Source organism: Brienomyrus brachyistius, chromosome 17 (assembly GCF_023856365.1).
Source record: "Brienomyrus brachyistius isolate T26 chromosome 17, BBRACH_0.4, whole genome shotgun sequence".
Classification (NCBI taxonomy): domain Eukaryota; kingdom Metazoa; phylum Chordata; class Actinopteri; order Osteoglossiformes; family Mormyridae; genus Brienomyrus; species Brienomyrus brachyistius.
This window is the reverse complement of record NC_064549.1, coordinates 21,967,295-21,988,392: the sequence shown is the minus strand read 5'-3', so window position 1 is coordinate 21,988,392 and position 21,098 is coordinate 21,967,295. Positions and strand designations below refer to the sequence as shown.

Sequence of the window (21,098 nt, the reverse complement as noted above, 5' to 3'; positions counted from 1 at the left end):
GGTTGGCCAATTGTTTTGTTCATTTTTTTCTCAAATATTCATTTTCCAAGGTGGAATAAACTTTTCTTTTGGAATCTGGTGTCCCCACCCCCCAGCTAACGCCCAGTACTCCCTACCCATGTGTCATGTACAATAAAATTCCACGTTCTGCGCCCGGCATTGACCTGGCACTTTTAAAAATGTACTTGAATATATGTATACTGCATTAAGGTTTGCTCACTTGAAACATGCTGTTTAATCAGCCCTCCGTGCAAGAAGAAATGCAAGCTTCCATGTCTCGCATCCCCCAAAAACACTTTGTGCTAAGTATGTTTTGCACTGACATTCAGAACTCATCTTTCAGTACTTAACCTGTAGATCTGCACTGTGCATCACCCTGGTTGGGTGGCAGCTGTATCACTTTTCCAGCTGACATTCCAGCAGAGATGGAGATTTCAGGTTGAGAGAGTACAAATCCGGACCAAGATATTGTTTCAACCAACCAGTTGAGTATAAAGAGTCACAGTCACAGGGTACTCAATTGGTTAGTTGAAACAAAATTTTGGTCTGGATTTGTACTCTCTGGACCTGAAGTCTTCACCTCTGTATTCCAGAAGGGTTTTCTCATAGCAAGCCATGGTTGCATATGAATGGCAAGCCGACACTGCTAATGGGGAGAGTTGGAATGCTGCTGGTGGTCGTCTAAATGGAATGACCCTCCTGCAGCTGATGTTGCCCCTAAAGATCCCTGCAGCATTATTGTGGTCGGCAGCCACGCAACTAGGAAGCATTTCACTGCCATCTGGGATGCTTGCTGTCATTGCTTGTACCACGACGGGGGAAATTGCGCTTTAAAATTTGCTGTCTCTCAGGTCCATGAGCATGCCTGCCGTGTGTTCCTGGTGGTGATGTTAAGAGCAGGAACATGTGTGGAGCTCATGTTTTGATTTGCAGATTTTAGATGAATTGTAGGTGGTAACATACCTGGATTCTCATACTCCTCAGTTACATCTACTGCATTCTCAGATCTCTGCAGCATGTAAGAAACTGCAAGGTGGAAGATGATGATGTCCTTTAGCTGTCCTTAAGCATATATCCTTAAACATATTTCTAAGTAGCAACCAGCTGCTTGTCTGTGTAATATACATGTACTGTGCTTGACATTCCAGATAATTCCGTTATTTCCACTTGTGTAGTAAGAGGAAGAAGATGGGGCATAGTTGGGGGTGGGTATCTGTCCAGCGTCCTAAACCGAGCTGGTGTACGTCCCTGCCAAAGTCACTGAGCGTTTTCCCCTCTCGGCTTCCACTCCGCCAGGTAGGGACGTGGTGAGAAGTTTGGCTGGATGGTCTGACCGGCCCAGGAATGAACGTAAGCACCACTGCGTGCGTTTCTGGGTGCGAGGTGCTGAGCTGACAAGGTCCTTATTGTACAGAGGTGCCCCCACTGCCCTCCCTTCCCCCCACCTTTTTTTCGGTTTCCTTTGAGGGCATGTCGTTGGGCAGCCGCCTTTAAGCCATGCCTCAGGAGCAGCAGAGCACCCTCACAGAAGTCGCACAGGAAGCATGGCTGCAGGCTGCATCTCCACACTCCTCTGGCTGACCGTCCTGAGCCTTTGCCTGGCCGCTGCCTACTCAGGTATGGATCCGTAGTGCTCTCGCCTGACTTGCCGATGTGTGTTCGTGTGTGTGCATGCGTGCTCTGTGCATCCCTGCCAGAGAACTAACCTAAGGTTACCCTCTATATTAGAACAGAAAGAAAGGTTTTGTGAACATCTCCATGTTGTTGAAGTGACCATCTTTTACGGGAATATTAGTAAGGAATTAAGGAATAAAGTTTTTTATCAAAATTGGCTCTGTGTACAGTAAACACTGAGATTTGTGTTTTTGTATTTGCTGGGCTTCCCCTGAGGTGTTCAGTTGGTCTGTATTGCCTTGTTTTTTGTTGCACTCTGAGTTTGATGCCAAGTGTTTGAAGCATCAGTCCCACCATTGGCTCATTCGTATTTTAGTTTAATGAATGACTGGACTTGAAAGGCTGAGTGGCTTGAAGCAGGCTTGAGTCCTTTTCCATAGTTTCAAGTGACTCTTCACATCCATCACACCGTTTTGCAAAGGCTTGGCTGGGGAGATGGACTGGACAAAGCTGGGGCTTTGTACCTTGAGAAATGACGGCACAGACTGGGCAGGACAACATACTATATATTTTCACAGCACTTTCTCTGAGCATCTCAGTTCAAGGAATGCTACAGACTTAACAGGGGCATTTGCAGGACCCTGTTGGTGACCTTAAAGGCTGGTTTTGCAAGCCTCGTTGGGACCATACTGGGTGGACATATTCAGTAAATGGGAAAGCTGCTTACCCAGTAACTTTATATTGGGTGGTGGAATAAAGAATGCATTTGTGATCCAGGCACCGAATCCTATGGACCGAATGAGTCACAGAAGCTGACTTTAGTCCTGCCTGTTCATTCTCCTGGGTAAATATTACACCCACTCTGCCTAGGAGAATCTATCAGCCATGAAGTAACAACACTACTTAGTAAGCAGACAGAATTATCTCTGAAATATCTCGAACTTTCTCACAGGAAAGAGATGTTCTTATACGGGTGTGATTCTCAGAGTGATGTCAGTGGCTTAGATGTGTGACCCCTTCCAACCCCACATCTGGACTGTGATGCAACGCAAATATTCACGGCAGTAAAGCCCTGTAGACCCTGGAACAGCTAGGGTTTTATTTTTGGGAATGGATTCTACTGTGTTTATCATGATAAATCCAAAATGGGGGGGGGTTGACCTTTCCCTCAGTATTTCTTCCACATTAGAACATATTGTCGAGGTTCTGTTCATTCTCCACCCCAACAAATAATACAGAAGATATTCAGTGATATGCTATCAGCAACATATCGCAGGTATATCTCATGACTGATGCCAAGGGCCAAAGTGCTATGACATGAGATGAATAGGGTTTCAGTTCAGTGTAGTCATATGTTTTCTGACAAGATTCCCAACAGGATGGAAACAGCTTATACTGATTACAAGCAGAAGCTTTGTGGACAGACTGAATCTGCTGGCTGGGCAGCTCTTCGAGCTACTACTTTCAAGTCCTGCTTGCGTATCGAAAGCCAAGCAGTGTTGTTTGGACAAGTGAGACTAGGACACTGGGTGTCTGGTCTGGGGAAAGGATACTGCTTCTCTTGTGGGGGGGGCTCTGTCTAATTGCTAGATATATGCCATTGACAACCATCTTCCTTGGTGAACTGAGATCATGTTGGTTGACCCTCTTACCAGAATGGGTGCCTGAGAAACTTTATTCACTGTCTGCAGAGGTAGAGATTTCAGGTCCAGAGAGTACAAATCCAGACCCAGATTTTGTTTAAACCAACCAGATGAGTACTCTAACTGACTCTCTATACTCACCTGGTTGGTTGAAACAAAATCTTGGTCTGGATTTGTACTCTCTGGACCTGAAATCTCCACCTCGGTTCCACAGCATAGTTTTCTGTTCTTGCCATAAAATGATAAAAACAAGGATATCTGGATTTCTGGCAGAGTATTAACAGTATGGTCACCAGCAGTATTCCTTCTGGGGAACTACATTGAACATGCAAACTGACTGATGCGTTGTGTTTCATTCAGGAGTGCAGTGTCGCGCTCAGCCACCCTGTTTCTCCCTGAATCCTCACTGTACGAGAAGCTCAACAGCCAGACATTTCACAGGCTCTGCCTACCGCCAAGGAACACTGCGTTCTCGACGTGTCGATTGTCTCTCGTCATCAACGAGACCATGTGAAACTGGCGGGATGAACTTAAGCCTCCAGATCATGGGGAGCTTTAGCCTGGAGAGCTTCTGCTGTGCCATAGGCATGGTTCTCGAGATGTTCCACGTTGCGGCAGAAGTGCTAAATCGAGTGGGAGGTAGAAGCCACTTTCAGACGCTGCCTGGAAAGATGAATATAGACACAAACCGTTTCTCGGTGCCAGCGAGATGGGGGGGCACTTTTCCCTTATTTGCGTGTCTCTCTTCTACGTTTCCCCTTTTCCCTCCTTTTTAAATATTTTTTACACAAGGAGTACTTTTTCCACAGCTTTCTGGTAAATAAGTTTGTTTAACATCCTGCACCATCGTGGAGTATTCGCCCACTCCCCTTTTTTTAGGAACTCTCTATGCCCAGGCCGCACAAGCAGCTTTTGTGCCCGGCCGAAAAGACCCCATTGATGGGAGGGCTGGCACCCTCCCAGGACGCTTTACCTGTAGCATGTTCCAGCGCCGACAGGGCGGAGCAGCTCTCCGGCCAGTAATCTGACAGCGAATCACTGCACTCTAAAAATACTGCCACCTGACAGTGAGGCGGGCAGGCTAAATGCAGGAAGAAGTCTCCTTTTCATGAAGCCTGTGATCCAAAAATCGAAGGGCCCCCCTATCGCCCTGGCAGACAGAGAGAGAGATGTTTGTCCATCCTGATGTTAGTGAAGTAGGAGTTACACTGGGACTTTGAGAACAGGAAAAGGAATTCCAGGTGTAATCCCATCAAAGGTCGTCAAGGACACTGCCTAGATACAATAAGCACTTCAAATGGCTAGTCTTCCAAACCCAGGGTCTGTGTGTGTGTGTGTGTGTGTGTGTGTGTGTGTGTGTGTGTGTGTGTGTGTGTGTGTGTGTGTGTGTGTGTGTGTGTGTGGGACGGGGGGGGGGGATAGGCTGCCACATGGGTGTGAAACATTGGACAGTGTTAGGCTGCCCGGGCCTGTGGAATGTGAGCAGGAGATGCGAGAGGTCTGGGGCAGAGGTGACCTGAAATCAGCACAAATGCCCCATATTCCCAAATGCCCCATTATCAACACAAAGAATCACTTTCACCAGAAGCCCTTTGACTGTGGATGTGGGTTTTGAAGAAGGCAGTGGCAGAACATCAAAAGCTTGATGGAGCATATCTGGGCATTGCTTGTATCAGTGTTGCAGACCTTCTCTGCTGGCCTTAGGCTGGCTTTCTGAAAAATCTCAATGCCTTTTTCTCATGGTTATTACTCAAGACAAAATTTTTTTAAATCTGCGCATCGTGTTTCTGCAGAGACCGGGGCTGATGCTGCCCCCACGGTACCACATGATGAGCCCGAGATGTCATCCGGCGGTGGGGTGTATGACATCACTACCAAGGGTCCCTTCCATAAACACCCGGAAACCACCTTCACGTTCGACTATGAGGACACCACCCATACCCAGGATGGACATGGAGAAGCAGGTGGAACATGAAGAAATTTTCCTATTTTCCTCAGAAGATGGAGGTTTCATGTGTTGATGTTGATGTAGTGGTGCTGTAAGCGAAATGGCTACAATGAGCCTCTGAATCAGACTTCTATTGTCATTGCATAATTGCACAAACTTAGCTCACTCCTAATATCAGCATTAGTAAACAACAACAAAGACACATACCAAAGGCCAGCTATAGAAACAGCACATATACATACAGTGAACTCCAGAAGCATGGCAGCATGGTGCTGTAGGCATGATGTATGTGTGTTTGTGTGTGTGTGTGTGTGTGTGTGTGTGTGTGTGTGTGTGTGTGTATGTGTGTGTTCCTCTCTAGGTGTCCTCAGCCCTGGTGCCATCACTGCCATCGTCATCGCTGTGATCCTGGGAGCCTCTGTGCTCATCGCCCTCATCGTCATCACGCTGAAGAAGTTTACCGCTGCCTAGAACTGCCATGGCCGCCTACCCCCCGCCGTAACGCCGACCGGGGTCCATTAGGCCCCACCTCCGCTCTACCATATGACTGGGGAAGGGTGACATGAGAGTACCAGGTGGTGTACTCTGGGGTGGAGATCCACAGCGCCACCTAATGTCCTTGCAATGTCATGTACTTGCCATGTGTATATTGAGAAACTCTTTTCCATCCCATCTGAGCAGCATTTTTGGATACCTTAAAATATATTATTACTATTTGTTTATGTTTGCAGCTTTGCTGTCCTCCGGTTTTACTTTCACTTCTTCGAAGAGAAATATTAAGAGTGTTGCCCACCTTTACATAGTATGGGGGTGTTTTGAGGCAACATAATTTACCCCAAGCACCTTGTTCTCACTGTAACAAAAAGCTAATGCTAACCAAATTGATACCCTCATAACCCTGAGAGAGAGACATTATGCTATGCGGGGAGTGTATTCATAGTAAAACCCTCCCAACGCGTCATGGCGTGGATGATACTGTTGTACATAATGGGAGTCAGTTTGAGCCAACCACAATTACTGTGATTTTACTTCAGTTTAGGGGGATTTTTGACATGAAACTATAGATTTTTATGCTTGGCTGATACTGTTGATCCAGTAGGTAAAATGTAAGCTGATTTCTGTAGTCAATCTAGTGCTGTATAGATCTGTAAATAAATACTTTATGTTAATACGGTAGTTTTTTTTTTTAGTGTAGGTGTTTGAGTACACAGTGCGGTTCTATGGGCAGGGAGTCATGTGTGCGGTTCTGTGGGCAGGGAGTCATGTGTGCGGTTCTGTGGGCAGGGAGTCATGTGTGCGGTTCTCGCGGGGAACAGAAATATGTGAAAGGAAGGCATTGATTCTGCAGCAAGGGCACCCATGACCAAAGTGGATACAATTTAAAATGAAATGTAATGATTTCAGGAGTCACATGATAAGCAGCTGTATACCCCCCCCACACCTCCCACAATGACCTCTGCAACACATTTGACTTTTAATGGTTTTCCGTAGAGTAGAAAAAAGCCAGACAAGGTATTGTCTTGTGTGTGTTTCTGAATTAATATTTTTTATTAACAATAAATTAAATCTTACAAAATATGACAATTTCCTCATCTCCACACACGAAGCAAATTTACACATACATGCACATATGTGTGCTGTGCACATACATACACACACATATGGGGAGGCCGACCTGCCCACACTCTTTTCTCTCAAGCAACTGCAGAGTTCTGGCAGATTCCATGCAAATTCTTAGAGCACAAGATGTCAGACTGGTTCTGCAGGAAGTTCCTGGTTGCAAGCTGCCCCCCCCCATATCTCCGAATTATTGTACATGTTGCTTGTGCAGTGATTTTGCAATATTTTCTTTCTTCATTCAGTTATCTTAAACAGATCGAACAACAATAACAGCAAGTGAAACACTGTCAGCTGATTTCATGGCTCTATATTGTCGTATTTGCTTAATTCAAGCTTCGTTTGTAAAGATTACAGCATGTTGTGATGCAGCGGTAAATCCAGGAAGATGGACATGCTGTTGGCTCTTCACCCAGAGGAAAAACACCTCTGCAATCCTCCCTCCTCATCCTCACACAGAAAGGTTCACGGTGAGGTGCATTCTGAGTGCTGGTCCCAGAAGACTACTCCACTCCAAGGATTGAAGAAAGCATGTAATGTATTCTAATGCTAACGTTGAGGTGTGCAGACGGAATGGTCAGCAGCAGAAAGGTGGTTCTTTTCAGGGAAGGTCACGGCGTTTTTGACCCCTAGATGCCCTCAAGGGTTAACAAACAGGTTAACACAAAATAACAGGGAAGTGGGAGGGATGTTTCATAGCGACTCTCTAGTCCTGTATTGATTGGTGGGGTCGTAGCCAATCGGGGCTGACAATTTTCTGCGGACCCCTGGCCCGGGAACCGGCCAGCGAACGGCCAGCGGCGCCCCCCTTGGCCAGCTGTATCCTCTGGCACTCACGCAGGTTCTGCGCCCGCAGCTCCTGGTTCTTGATCTCCTCCACCACCCGGATGGGGAACCAACCCTTTTCACCATCGTGAAGCCTCTCACCCAATATCCAACCTTGGAGGGAACAAGGTCGTTAATTTAGGTTTTAAATTCTACAGGCTTACACACATGTATGAAGGTGTAGAATCAAACTACAATGAGGCTGCATTCATTCCAGGAAGGTGAATTCCACTCACCGTCGTCAGTCCTCTCCAGGATGTTGAGAACGTCAGCCATCTCGATGGAAAGTTCATCGGGTTCTTGTGATGAATAGGACTGTATGCACTGCACTTGGGGTGAGTCTGAGAAACAGCCCATGGTTATCGTCATTATCATGGTACACATCTCCCCGCCGGGCAGAAAGAGAGCCTGCTGCTCACATTTACATTTTTAGCATTCTGTTTACTTAACAGATGCTTTAATCTAATGTGACATACAATTGAGGAGGCAGTCAATGTGTCCCTGGAGCAATCTGGGGTTAAGGGACCTGCTTAAGGGCCCAACGGTGAAATCGTGCTGTCAGCCTTGTAATTTAACCCGTCGACCATCCGCTCACAGGCCCGGCATCCTAACCAGCCGAGCTACATACCGCACCCCTAATCCCACAACTCTGGTGGGGCTTGAGCAGAAACTAAACTTGCTACCTACTTACCCACAAGAAGGGTATTATCCTACAGCACAGCCAGCTGGACCTAGAGCTCAAAGAGGCTGTTTTTAATGATGGCAGCACAGCTACGGGTGTTGGAAACAGTAAAAGGAGTGATACAGCAGTGAGATCACAGTCCCACAGTCAACAGCTGCAGCAGAAGGTGGGATGGAGGACAGGGGGTCCGTATCGGGGGGGGGAGGTGGTGTATGTAAATGGAATTGCCATCCTCTGATTGGCAGATGCATGGCAGAGCCAAAACCACAAAAAAGCCTGATTTCCCCTGTGTCCCCGTCCACTAATTTTCCCCGCAGGCAACGCAGGCCACTGTAATCCCCCGAGGAATGCGATGCCGCTCTGGAGTCGCCGCTAATTGCTGTGCAGAGAAACGGGACACTACAGCACTCTGCACGCTAGTCCGACACGCCGGCGGGTGTCTGAACTGGGGGGACGGGGTGCGCGCTCTCCGCCCTCATCTGACACGCTGAAGGTGGGGGGCGAACCTTGGAGACAGGTTATGCGGCGTGCTCACAAATCCAATATGTTTATACATCTGCCCCCCTTTCAGCTGCTAATGCTCCAGTGCATCACAAATCCACATTAGTGACGTAGACACGTGTCCAGTACTAGCGGAAGCCTATGGGACACCAGCTTGCTAAATCAGAGCCCCCTCTGGTGGCCACCTGTGTTGACTCATGGGTTATGCTGTTGGCACTGATGAGGGAGCTACATAACTGGCACCATCCTCCTCTGCGGATGGATCATTAACATACTGAACCTAACACCTAACATACTCAACGTTGTAGCGAGACTCACCTGGTTGGTGGGCGCTGGTAGAGAGGAAACGCGTGCGCCGGTTGGGAGTGAGGGCGCAGATCCAGCGCAGCTTTTCACTCCTGCAGGGGGGCAGCAGTGCATTCGCCGCACCGAAGCAAAGGAGATTATCAAACGATAGAGAAAAGCATGACAAACCTGCAGCACAGTGTAGATTCGGGGTTAGAAACTCACACGCTGGAGGTCTTGAGCAAGTAGGTGACCTGGCGGTCTTCCTGGTTCTCCAGAAGGTTGAGGGTGAAGACGTTGGCCAGCATCTGGCCCTGGTCCTCCATGTCCTCCGTCCTCAGCATGGCCCGAGTACAGGAGTCCAGAACCTGATACTTTTCCCCACTAACCCAAAAAATGTCCAAATGGACCAGATTCATTTAGTTTCATTTCTATTCACAATTTTTTAATTCAAAAACAATTTTATGCTGAACTAATTATTAAAATAAACAGGAATCAATGTCCTTGCAATTGGCTTTAGCTACAGTATCGCTACTACTTCAAAGTTCACCGTAACCTGTATCTATCCTGCCACACCTGATGGTGGCGATAGACTCACTTTGAGCTTTTCTTGGTGACGAGCAGCAAATTGTTGAAGAGGAAGAGGTAGAGGGGTTGGTACAGCTTGCGGCTGCGCATGGTCCTGGTGTTCTTGGGTCCGTTCATCTGCTGGAGCTCGCCCTTCTTCAGCAGCCAGCGGGAGTGTGAGATCACTGGCACCGACTGGGGGGACACAGCACAGGGGGGGGGTCAGCTTAATGGGAATGGGCCCAAATGACAGTCATCTGATGCCTTTTTTTTAGTACTTATGTAAGATGATACCCAGGGTTTTTTTTTCACATAGCAGCAAGGTACATGAAGTGCACAGATACCAACACAATAACAAAGTGCAAAGTGCAGAGAAAGCACACACTGGGCAAACAATATCATTCAGGTAATAAATCAATAGTCCTACGCTGAAAACTCCAGAAGTATTCGGTATGCATCATGCTACCTGCCGCCATGGCGCATCCAGGACCAGTTACCATGATGCATTTTCGCAGGATCCTGCTTGGCTGTAAGCCCCTGAGAAGCAGATGTGTCATACGTGGCCCGTCCCAGTCCTCCTCCTGGCCACCTCAGCCAGCTTTATCGGCAACGCTACCTTGCATTTGAACTCCAGCATCTTCTCGATGCTGATGAGCTCCTCCGTCCTGCTCATCTTCCTCACGCCCTCATTGCACTCCTTCACTATCTGTAAGAGGCACGGGCACGTGATGCAGACACCAGCTCATCTCCCCTAGCATTTGGGCATCTAAGGAAAGGTTTATATCCCCCCTCCCCCCCCCCCAGAATCTCCAGAGCTGCTAAGACGCACCCTCTCCAACTCTTCATGGGCCTTGACAGCGTTGGCCTCTCTATCTGAATTCTCCTCGGCTTTTTTCAGGATGTTCTGTGTCAAGAAAGAAGGCAATCAGGAAATATGATTTGTTGAGTGGGATCTCTTCTGCCCATTATCTTGCTCTTGGTACCAATCAGCAGCGGTTTTCATTCGGGACGTTTGGAGGCGCAACAGTAGGCTTCCTCTACAGCTCATTTATCGGCTGTCCCAACTAACCTGAACCAGCAGCTTGAGTCGCGTGATCCTCTGAAAGGGGAGGATGAGGAAGGAAGTGAAGGACAGGCCGCGGACTTTGGGCTGGTTCTCCAGCTTGGCCATTGTCTCCCGAAAAGGTGCGTTTCCCTGTCTGGGACAAAGTACACAGCTGCTTGACCAAGTGCACCATAGATCTCGTTTATTCCCATCAAAGGTCTGAAGAGGAAATCAGCTTTCTGTTCCAATGCAAGTGCAATTCATGAATCTGACCAATAGTGGGCACTTTCCTGAGGCTATATACTGATATCTAATACCTGATCCTTTTATCTGACAAGTTAATGTGTTATCAGTTTATACAACCAGGCGAGTTAACGCCACATGTTCTAATTCCTTGTCTATAACCTGCTGTGCAGCGATAGATTAAAGCAACAAGGGCAGGTATCACGTTGGAAGCCGTCCAAAAGCTATGGTGAAAGTAAAAGTAGCTGTCTGTAACCCTCCATACGGCCGCAGGCACACACTTGAGCGGAGACCATGAAAAGGTCACTCAAGCATCAAAATGTGAGCCTTGTACTCGCTCTACGGCATTGCTACACCCACTCCACGGTGTAAAGCTGCGCTCCAACGCGGACGTGCGCTCACGTTACTCCTCCGCTGCCGCAGATAAGAAAGCACCGAGCGACTGCTCCCCATCCGCTCTCGTTTCCCTAACTCCATCGCCATGGAAACCGTGTTTTTAATAGATTTTCGCTTAATCATTCCAAGAGTGTGGGAACGGCAGCATGCACTATGCTAGGCATGAGGCAGTGAGAATGGGGTCCGCGTTAAGAGCCACACCCATCCGAGGATGGAGTGCACAGAAAAACACGACACAAAGCCGTGAGTCAGCTGGCGCTCAGCCAGCGTCAGAACATTACAAAGTGTTTTGGAAGTATTGTGTTAGCATTATGTGTTAGCAGTGTTTCGTCAGTGACCGCTGCTACGTTTAGCTTTCTTTAAACGTCAAAAAAGAAATGTCTGCTTTGACTTCTAATCCAGGTTCTAGAAAGGCTGACCCGACCGTAACAGCAGACTCGCTGATGTACGAGACATCTTCTCTCTTTCTTTCTTTCCTACTTGCTGTCTTGCAGCACTACCACGCTAAACCCCCGCTGTACCCACAATATCCGTCGGTAGTGTTTCTCCTGGTAGCCCTGGTTGATCACGTAGTTGATGAAGACGTGGAAGTGCTGCACGGCGTGCTCGTAAACGATGTCGCACACGTCCGAGATCTGGATGGACTGCTCCACTCGGTTTTCCAGGTCCATCAGAAACCTGCGCAGCAAAGTCCACGTCAGCGGGGGACAGGTGGCCTCAAACAAGCGAGTAAACAAACATGACAAGAAAGCTCACCAGTCTGTCTCAAACACAAATACAAATTCATCACCCAGTAAGTAGTTCAGGCATCAGAGAAGAAATGAGGTGGAAATGGGAGATAAATACCACACAACTTATGAACGACACAAATACTTAGAATCCTGTGTTAGGAGTTACCTCTCGCTGGCCTTCATGACCTCCTCGATGTTGGAGAAGAGGAAATGCGTGTCCGTTTGGCTGAGAGTGTTGACCAGCACCGGGTTCTTAAGGAAGTGGGTCTCTAGTAGCTCAAGGCTCTTATAATATGATGCCTCTGAGGTCACCAGCTCAAACATGGCCTTCAGGAGAAAGTGACACAGGACAGGCCACATCATGTGTGAGGAAGAGGGGTGTTTCTGGCAGTTTTCAGACGTGACATCCTTTCCCAATGCAGCCCATGCTCCTTTGGGAAAACACCCCAGTACCTTCTCCATCCCTGAAGCTACCACACCACAATCTCACCTGTGGGACCAGGTGGGCCATCTGTTGATAAACCCACCCTGCTAAGGATACCATAGTTTTATTTTCTCTGGGGTTCCACTCAAAATGTAATTTCAGGCCCCCCTCACCCCCCTGGTGTAGTGACTGCTTATGGCCAGTGGGGGCTCTCCAAATTTTGGGGGCCCCATGCATAAACACTGCTGCTGATCCTTAGCTCCACTCACCCCCCCCCCCCCCCCCAAGCTACATGCTCCACCCCCATCAGCCAGACTCGTCCCCCCTCACCTCCTGCATAATGATCTCTTTCTGTGGCAGGGTTGATAGGAGGCCACTCTGCCGGACCACGTCCAGGTTCTGCCACAGGCTGAGGGACTGCGAATCATTCCTCAGCTGAAGCTGCAAGGTGGGTGGGGCCACACCCACAGATACAGCTCCGCCCCCTGCCCCGCCTCCCAGCTGTAGGGTATCCAGCTGCCTCCGCTGCTCGATCTCCTGCTGCTCTGATGTGTCCCTATATTCCTGGTACAGGAATGCTGTGGGGCAGAGAGAGGAGGTCTGTACTGGGGGAAGCATTCAGCCCATGCTCAGCACTGACGGAGACCGCAGCTTCAGCACCGCAGCAGGCAGGGGGGCAGGGTAACGCAGCACATCAAACAAGAAGTTATGAAATTGCGAATTTCGCCATCTGGCCGACTTCCACGCGATTCTCAGAAGCACTGACATTTGGAGCTGTCACGGTATTGTACTTTGTTTTTTTTTTTTGCAAATTAAGTGACTGCGATGATTTCATAACCGAATAAACTTGTTCCTTGGCGTGGGGTTCTGGTGTAAGTGCTCCCCGGACGCACAGCACTGCTGTGTGGGAATGTCTTCTTTAAATGCGAAATGCAATAGAGAGACTGAGAACCTGTTACATAATGACCTTAAATGCTATTTGTGCACGTACGGAGGTGGGCATGAAGCGCTGGCAGTTGCGTAATGCTAGCCCATGCGTCTCCCAAACACGTCTGATGTACACAACCCCCCCCCCCCCCCCCCCAAGCCTAAAGTTCCTAACGGGAGGCAGAAAAGAGTTTCTGAACAACAGGGGGCAGCAAACCAAAATAGCTTTTTGTGAGGATGATTAATCAGAATTGTGCAGTCTCTTGTGCATTTGTGTCAGCGCAGGAGCTGCATGCCCTGGACTGGCTGGTCGCATGGGAGGGAGGGGGGTGAGGAATGCGAGTGGACTCACGGATGTTTTTGATGATCTTGATGCTGTGGCAGATGGGAGACCTGGGGCCGTCCCACTTGTCCGGGGGCTTGTCATTTTTCACCAGTCTGTGATGATGGGGGGGGGGGGGGGAGAGACTCGTGTTATGGTGGACTGATGCTCGGCTGGGCTCCAACGTCACTGCGAAATCCTGTGGGCATTCACCTTCATGTTTTCCCTTCAAATTCCTCACTGGACATTCTTCCGCAATGCAAACGCGTCGCCCCGCCTCGAGCATGAATGTCCACCCCCAAGTGCGCAGTGATCACTTCAAGTTCTTATTAATTAACAAGCATCCACTTCTTCTACAGAGCCCTGTGTGTGTGAAGTCCTGGACCCCGAGAGCCCCACCTCACTCGGACAGACCCTCTATCAGCACATACCTACACTCGCCCCACCTGTCGTGATAAATTCCTTACATTTATCAAGCCCTCTTTGTCATTTTTTCCCAGGAAAATGTGAACGTGTCCTTCATCGAAACAGCATTGAAGAACAAGATTTATAATCCATTTCAGCCCACAGACGGAAAATGGCTGCACCGGCTCCCACGTCTGACCGCACATCAGAAAGCAGAATCGTTTCTTAAATTCTCCTTACAGGAGATGGCAGAAAGAACATGCCATTTGTCATGTGTCAGATCGATCAAAAGTGTGAACCAGGAATGTCACACACACACAGGCTGAAGGTGACCTGCATGCACTCCCCGCTGCCACGGCGACCCTCTCGCTCTTACCTCAGTTTTACCGTGTCCAGGTCCGCCGCCCCCCCAGGCTCCAGGCCACCAGGACAGGTGCCATCACCCAGCTCCCGCACCAAGCAGTCAGCCATCGGCGCCACGAGACTCTCCATAATGCCGTCACTCCGCGGACTCCTGGAGACGTGCGATCCCGCAGCACAGTCAGTGCGCTGTCCGTTGCGGGGGGGCAGGTCCGGCCCTCGTAGCCCCCTTCTCAGCACCGCCTCTGCGGGGGATGCCGCCGCCGCTCCACTCTCCAACACACGTGGGCTTCTGGGCTCCTGGTTGCTCGGCAACACAGTCGGATATTCAGAGGCTGAGGTAGGACTAAACGACAGAGAGAAAGACAGCAGGATGAGGGGGATTCGCGGGGTGACAACAGCGGCCCCTGGAGGCAGGGATTTGGGCTGAACAAGCTATTTAAAACTCAAGACCTACTTCACTAATGGTCTATAAATACTTTAAATAGAAACCGTTTTGTCCTAAATTCAGCTGATGTTTCAGCCCAGATTCTGCCCCTTAATTGGTCATGATAGATAATAATTGGCGATTCACCTTAGTGAGGAGAGAGAACTGTGGGTCAGTGCTGTCTGAGGCTCACAAAATCTCCAGGATCTCACCGTGTGTGTGTGTGTGTGTAGATTATGTTTATATTATCTTTGATCCCCCACAATGTAATTAAAACCTGTTATACTGGCGTTGTGGGGACCATTTTTCAGGTCCCCACAAAGATCTGTGAATGCAGTCAAAAAACTAAAATTGACAAATTCATATTCATATAAAAATATGAAAAAAAGCCTCATATTTTGTTTGCTTACCTATGGTTAAGGTTACGGCTGGGTGGGGGTTAAGGTTGTCATGTTGGGATTACAATTTTCCCCATAGAAATGAATGGAGAGTCCCCACAAAGATATAATTATAAACCTGTGTGTGTGTGTGTGTGTGTGTGTGTGTGTGTGTGTGTGCGTGCGCGTGCGTGCGTGCGTGCACACATGTCTCGAGGAGCCCCCAGTCGACCTCACCGTTGTGCCGTCCTGTGGCCGTCAAGCATTCCGGGGTTCGATTGGTTACCGGTCCGACTTTTTTTGGCCACATCGGAAGTCGGTTTCATTGAGCCAGCCAGATCTGTCAGAGACACGGCAAAGGGAGGGGCGCTGATACAGAGACCCAGGACCCCCCCACATGCACCCGCCAACCCCAGAGCCAAGCTGCAGCCGCATGACGGCTTGAAAACCTTGTTGGGAAGAATAATCTGGGCCACAGGCCTCCAGTACAGCCTGGAACGCTAACTCTCCCCACGCAGTTACCCATGGAAGATGTGACGTCAGACCAGCCGGCGCAGCCAGCCTCTCCCAGGCGCCTGGCGCATACCGCCACACCCCCTAGAGGGGCATCACCGGTGGCACCCTGAGTGTGGAGAAGACAGGGAAGTATTCCGATCCTGCAGCAGGCTCATCCGCACACATCATAATGCCCCCTCCCCCAGAACGGTGCCCGGGGGGGGAGCCTACAGAGCCCTCCCCCCCAGCACTGTCTTTCGCTGCAGTGCCACTGGCGACATGCCACACCAGGTGCATAACGGCACTATCACACAAAGCTCTTTTTCTGCACTATAAGACATCTGATCCACCAAATAACACTGCAGTGTCTTCAGATACGCGACATTTCTGCGTCCCACATCTGGGTCATACAGTCACATTAACAAACAATAAAATGGAAGTGGCGTCAAAAGTCAGCACAAAGTCCAATCTTATTTTACGATGTGTGCAAACACATAAAACACTGCCTCACTGACAATCCAGTGAGTTAAACTATACCAGTAACTCAACTAGCTATGCTATACCAGCAATGTAGCCAGCTAAACTGTAACAGCAAAGCAGCTACCTAAACTATAACAACAATGTGACTAGCTGGACTATGCCAGCCATACTAGCCGGGAGACTAAAAGGCGAGCAGAGGTTGTGTTCCCCTGACTGGATTAACTCCTTCTAAATAGTTAATGAGTGAAAAGTTAATTACTGTATCCTATGTAAAAAATCCCATCAGAGATGTGCAATCAAACTATCATATTTTCTTTTCTTCTAAGTATCAGCAGCTCCCAAAATCAGGCCACACACCTTCATTCTATAATCAGAAACATATGCCAGGATTTTTAATGTGCCTTATTAATGCATTTGATTTATATCATAATGATACATATTTATACATCGTTTTACAATGTATTATAAGGTACGTCTGGGAGCAGCGAGATAAACGAATCAGTGCGGCCCTGTCCAGCCATGTCTAAGCTCTTATATGGGAGCAGCGGCACTTGGGGAAGGTCTCAAGATCCCTTCTGGCAAGAATTCAGCACAGAAATGTAACTGGCCGTCCAGCGTGGAAGCGTGGTGTAATATTAGAAGGTGAAATAAATTTCCTCAGGTTGACAGAAAACTTTGATAAGATAAAGTTTATCAAGGGGGGAGGAATGTTTCGTGATATTAATCCACTTCCTTACACATCGTTTTCATGTTTTCCTGTGATCTGTAAACACCCAGCTGCCGAGTGGAACTGCCAGACAGGCCCTTTGATGGCACGGGCTCTCATGCTAGCAACAAACCATGTTCCTGTTTGACTGGGAGCGCCTGCCATTGTTAGCCAGAACTGGTCCAGCCTCATGGAATGTTAACCCTCATGTGGATCACATGCTTCAGTTTCTGCTTGGACACGCTGAGCAGAGGGAGGCCAGCTGGCCATTGTGTTCTCAGCAGGGAGGACGGCCCGGCCGCTCCGCATTGTCATATCAATGAACACGTGGCGTCTTTCATGTCCCTCGGCACAATGACGCCGATTCATTCAGAAACGAGAGTCGCCTCTCCAAACATGTAGACGTCTACACACAGCACTCAGGCCCTAGCATGGACCTGGTCTTCCAGCCTCTGGAAGAAGCACAGGTGGACGGTTCAGGGTCAGAAAGTACGAAAGTACTTTGTTTCAACCAACCGGTTGAATACTGTGTGAATGTGGTATTTATGTTCCACTGGTTGGTTGAAACAAAATCTTGGTTGGGATTCGGACTTTCGGACCCCAAACTTAACACTTCTGGGGAAAAGCACCCACACAAAACAGCTCTGCTCATCTTTACCTGTGCATTGGTTCTCGCTTTTCACTTTCAAAATTGCTTTCAAACTTTTATTATATTCAAAGCTGCAAAATCCTTAAATTGCACATGAAAAACAGCCCTAACAGCAGAGAAGCTGCAGGAATCATGGGTCTGAAAGAAATGGGACAAGCGGCGGCGTAACGGAATGTGCATGAAAATGTCTCACAGGAAGTGCAGGGACCAGAGCGTCCAGTTTCTCGGGTTCCCGAGCCACTGGCCACCATTCCAGTTCTGCTACCTGTGACACACAGACAAACCCTGCAGATCGAGGCTTCCTCTTTTGCAGCTGATTAAGAGAAAGGGTGTTCTCCTAGCAGCACAACACAGCTCACACTGTGTCTGCATTAACGCACCTCCACGGTGTCTATTTACATATATATAGTGTACAGTTTAAATATATATAAACACCCGTATCACCTGTATAATATTCAGACCCTCTCTCCATATTCCATGCCTGCCCTTTTTCGCAGGATTATTAAATATCTTGCTATACTCAGAAGTAGCGCTAAGCACAGCTATTTACAGGAGGATCCAAGCTGTAGCTCACTGCTGCGGCTCTCATGAACTACGTGAACCTCAGATCCTTACAGGAACCAGACAAAGCACTGAAGCTTCCCACCTGCAGTTCACTGAGATGACAGACAGACAGACAGACAGACAGGGACTAGCTGGCGGGGGCATGGGAGGCGTTCTCACTTTCAGTTGGCTGCTCGGAAGAGACGGTCTCCTGGGAAAGCCTCTTCTTCCTCATGGAACTGTAGAACCTAGAGTTTCTGCGAATGGGCATGAGTCTTCTACCGGATCCCTCCTCCGCAGAACCGGGGTCCTCGTCCCCATCGTCCTCTTCCTGGCACAACTGCTTGGCACCCGAGTCCCGCTTGTCAGGGGGATCCTGTGCCTTCTGCCCCCATCGGCCTCTGAAGAAGGCCGCCATCACCATGGTAACGCACTCTAGAACCCACTCAGCAGGAAGTGGCTCCCATCACTCCAGACCCCGAGTGTAACAGCACGGATTCCCTGCAGGAGACAAAGCCGCAGCCCCTCAGATGAGCTGTCCATGTCCCCCTCCCCAGCCCCGCTGAGGCTCAGCTCACCAGCCCCTCCCCTCTACCCCCTGTTTGATATGACCCCCCCCACACCTGCACAGGTCCCAGAGCTGGAACAGCAGCATAAAACTCACGAAGACGGTGTGTACTCTGTGCGGCGCAGGCAGGGCGCCTGTGTCCACGTCGTGTGGCCCCGCCCAGCTCTGCTCCATGCGTCAGGGCATTCCAGAGGGCAGACCAGCCCGGCTCCCCCCCCCCACCACAAGCCCTTCCCATAACCAAGCAAAAACAAGAAAAGCCACTCACCTCGCCAGCAAATTCTTCCCCTTCCTTCAGGTCCTTGTTAATACCCTTCTGCCCTGCCCCCCCCCCCCCCCGGCTTAGGGGGGGGGGGTTCCTGCAGTGTGTGTGTCACGTGCGGAAGGGGGTCATGCCTCTTATCAGCCAATGGCCAAAGTCCGCCCTCTGTGGCCCACTGTGCCTAATTACAGCCACAGTTAGGGACCCACCACTCTTATCGAGAAAAGTTTACGATCAACCTCTGTCTGGTGCTGCCACCCACACACCCAAAGACATAGCCTCCGCACCCTGGAAGGTGCGGCCTCAGGAAGGGGTGGATGGGTGTAAGCGGTCTGGGCGTCAGTGCAGTCAGTGGTGCTTCTATGCCTCACCCACCCCCCTAAACACATAAGTTACTTGGGTCTGAAATAACTGTATGTGGGATAAACTGCCTGGGAGCTGGCAAAACGAAACTCTTAACTCTTAAGGAAAGTAGTAAGCAGCTGGAAGAGAAGTGTCCTCCACCTCTCCCAGCTGAAATGGTCTGGAACCGCCACTGCGTCAGCCATCTGTTGAACTGATGACAAATCATGACTCACAGCAAAGGGTCAGACTTTGTTTTGTCCAGCATATCGGGTGACACGATATTCCAGTGATCTGAATGACAAGAGTCCTTTGTGATTTAAAGAATAACTCAGCCACATTTGAAACTTTAAATAGTCTTTGTGTTTTATAAATATACGCTTATACATCACAGTGGTATTTCCTAATTGCACGGTCGTCAGCAGTGCATTCCTGCAGTGAATACCTGAAACACTTTTTTTGGACACATTGTCATTTTGTTGGGGCACTGCCATTCAGAACCAAAACCAGCTTAAGAAGCACGTAAGGGGAAATGCTGGTGTGTTCCGCTTTTGGACGGCTTTGGAAGTTTTGGTCACACAAGGTAGGATGCGCGGTGTCTCTGAGCGATAACAAGAGACTGGGGTGGGTCCGGCGATGGAATGTGACTCACTTGGTTCAACTGCCCTGATACCTGTGGTACTAATTCCCTGCTCTGGGAACTCACTGGGTATTCAAAGAACAATCCAAACTGGCTAAAGACACATATTGAGACAATAATTGCACATGCAACATAAATTCCATCCAATGTCACTGATATTTATTATATTCCTGTCACTCTCTAAGAATACCTCTGCACAAGGGATAAAAATATTGCAACTGCTGTATTATATATAAAGTTTACCCCCCATTACTGGTTCCCGGTCACACTTCACTTGAGAGTGCATAAATATTGTAGTACATGCTTACTTAATGCATTCATTAACCAGTAACTAAGTGCTAGTTACAAATTGATCCCATACTTGTTCATCATCAATTAATCATGACAGTTCATATATTCCATTCAGGCATTATATTAGTTAACAGTTAACTAATTACTTAATAATGGTAAGACTCCACTTGAGGCAAAAATGAACTCATTTACTACCCAAGAACAAATCATGAACTAATATAGGTTTCCCCATTGAATACTTGAACTGTCATGATTGAACAAGCATGGAATCAGTACATAAACATCTATTTATTGGATAATTACCGCATTAAGTAAGCATGCACTATTACACGTTCCATGCCCTCTTAAGTAACATGCTACCCGGTTCCAAGAGCATGATTATTGTTAGGTTGAAGAAACTGTTATTAATCATTTTGTTATCACTCCTGTATGATCAGCAATGAATGTAAATATGTATATATATTATTTTGTTTTCCCCTAGCCTCATACTTTAGATTATATTAATAATAGCATTCCCACCTTAGCAAAACCAGAACTTTCTCTCACCTCCCTATTCTGCATGACTCTTGCGCCTCCCACTGACTATAAATAAAGGAGTCAAGGGGAACCACCCTTTGTAACACATTCTGCTGTAGTTTGCATTGCAGAGAGTGTGGGTACCCTTGCAAGTAAAACTGTAACCTGTGTGTGTCTCATAAATGTGGAGTTGGGGTGGAAACGCCGGGCGCTTTCCCCAACATAGAATTTGGTCCTTCGAGCCGGATCCGAGGAACCCCGAAGACG

At 48.5% G+C, this 21,098-nt stretch overlaps 2 protein-coding genes across 3 annotated transcripts; one reads left to right on the top strand and one right to left on the bottom strand.

Moving 5' to 3' along the window:
- Window positions 1-173: 173 nt before the first annotated feature.
- Window positions 174-6,374, top strand: snorc (secondary ossification center associated regulator of chondrocyte maturation). The gene is made up of 3 exons (XM_048980235.1): window positions 174-1,617; window positions 5,051-5,221; window positions 5,567-6,374. The coding sequence occupies exons 1-3, from the start codon at window positions 1,545-1,547 to the stop codon at window positions 5,674-5,676; spliced, it is 354 nt and encodes a 117-aa protein (XP_048836192.1). The 5' UTR covers window positions 174-1,544; the 3' UTR covers window positions 5,677-6,374.
- A 618-nt stretch (window positions 6,375-6,992) lies between these two features.
- ngef (neuronal guanine nucleotide exchange factor) lies at window positions 6,993-19,104 on the bottom strand. Of its 2 annotated transcripts, none has more exons than XM_048980228.1 (16): window positions 19,049-19,104; window positions 18,393-18,713; window positions 15,577-15,679; window positions 14,552-14,881; window positions 13,801-13,886; window positions 12,852-13,099; window positions 12,264-12,424; window positions 11,892-12,044; window positions 10,752-10,881; window positions 10,512-10,586; window positions 10,299-10,388; window positions 9,714-9,877; window positions 9,341-9,499; window positions 9,149-9,228; window positions 7,884-7,988; window positions 6,993-7,761 (listed from the first exon to the last, which is right to left on the bottom strand). In XM_048980228.1, the coding sequence occupies exons 2-16, from the start codon at window positions 18,634-18,636 to the stop codon at window positions 7,529-7,531; spliced, it is 2,361 nt and encodes a 786-aa protein (XP_048836185.1). In that variant the 5' UTR covers window positions 18,637-18,713; window positions 19,049-19,104; the 3' UTR covers window positions 6,993-7,528. The 2 variants fall into 2 exon arrangements, with proteins under 2 accessions (XP_048836185.1, XP_048836183.1); XM_048980226.1 differs by lacking the exon at window positions 19,049-19,104 and adding an exon at window positions 18,836-18,936.
- Window positions 19,105-21,098: the final 1,994 nt, after the last annotated feature.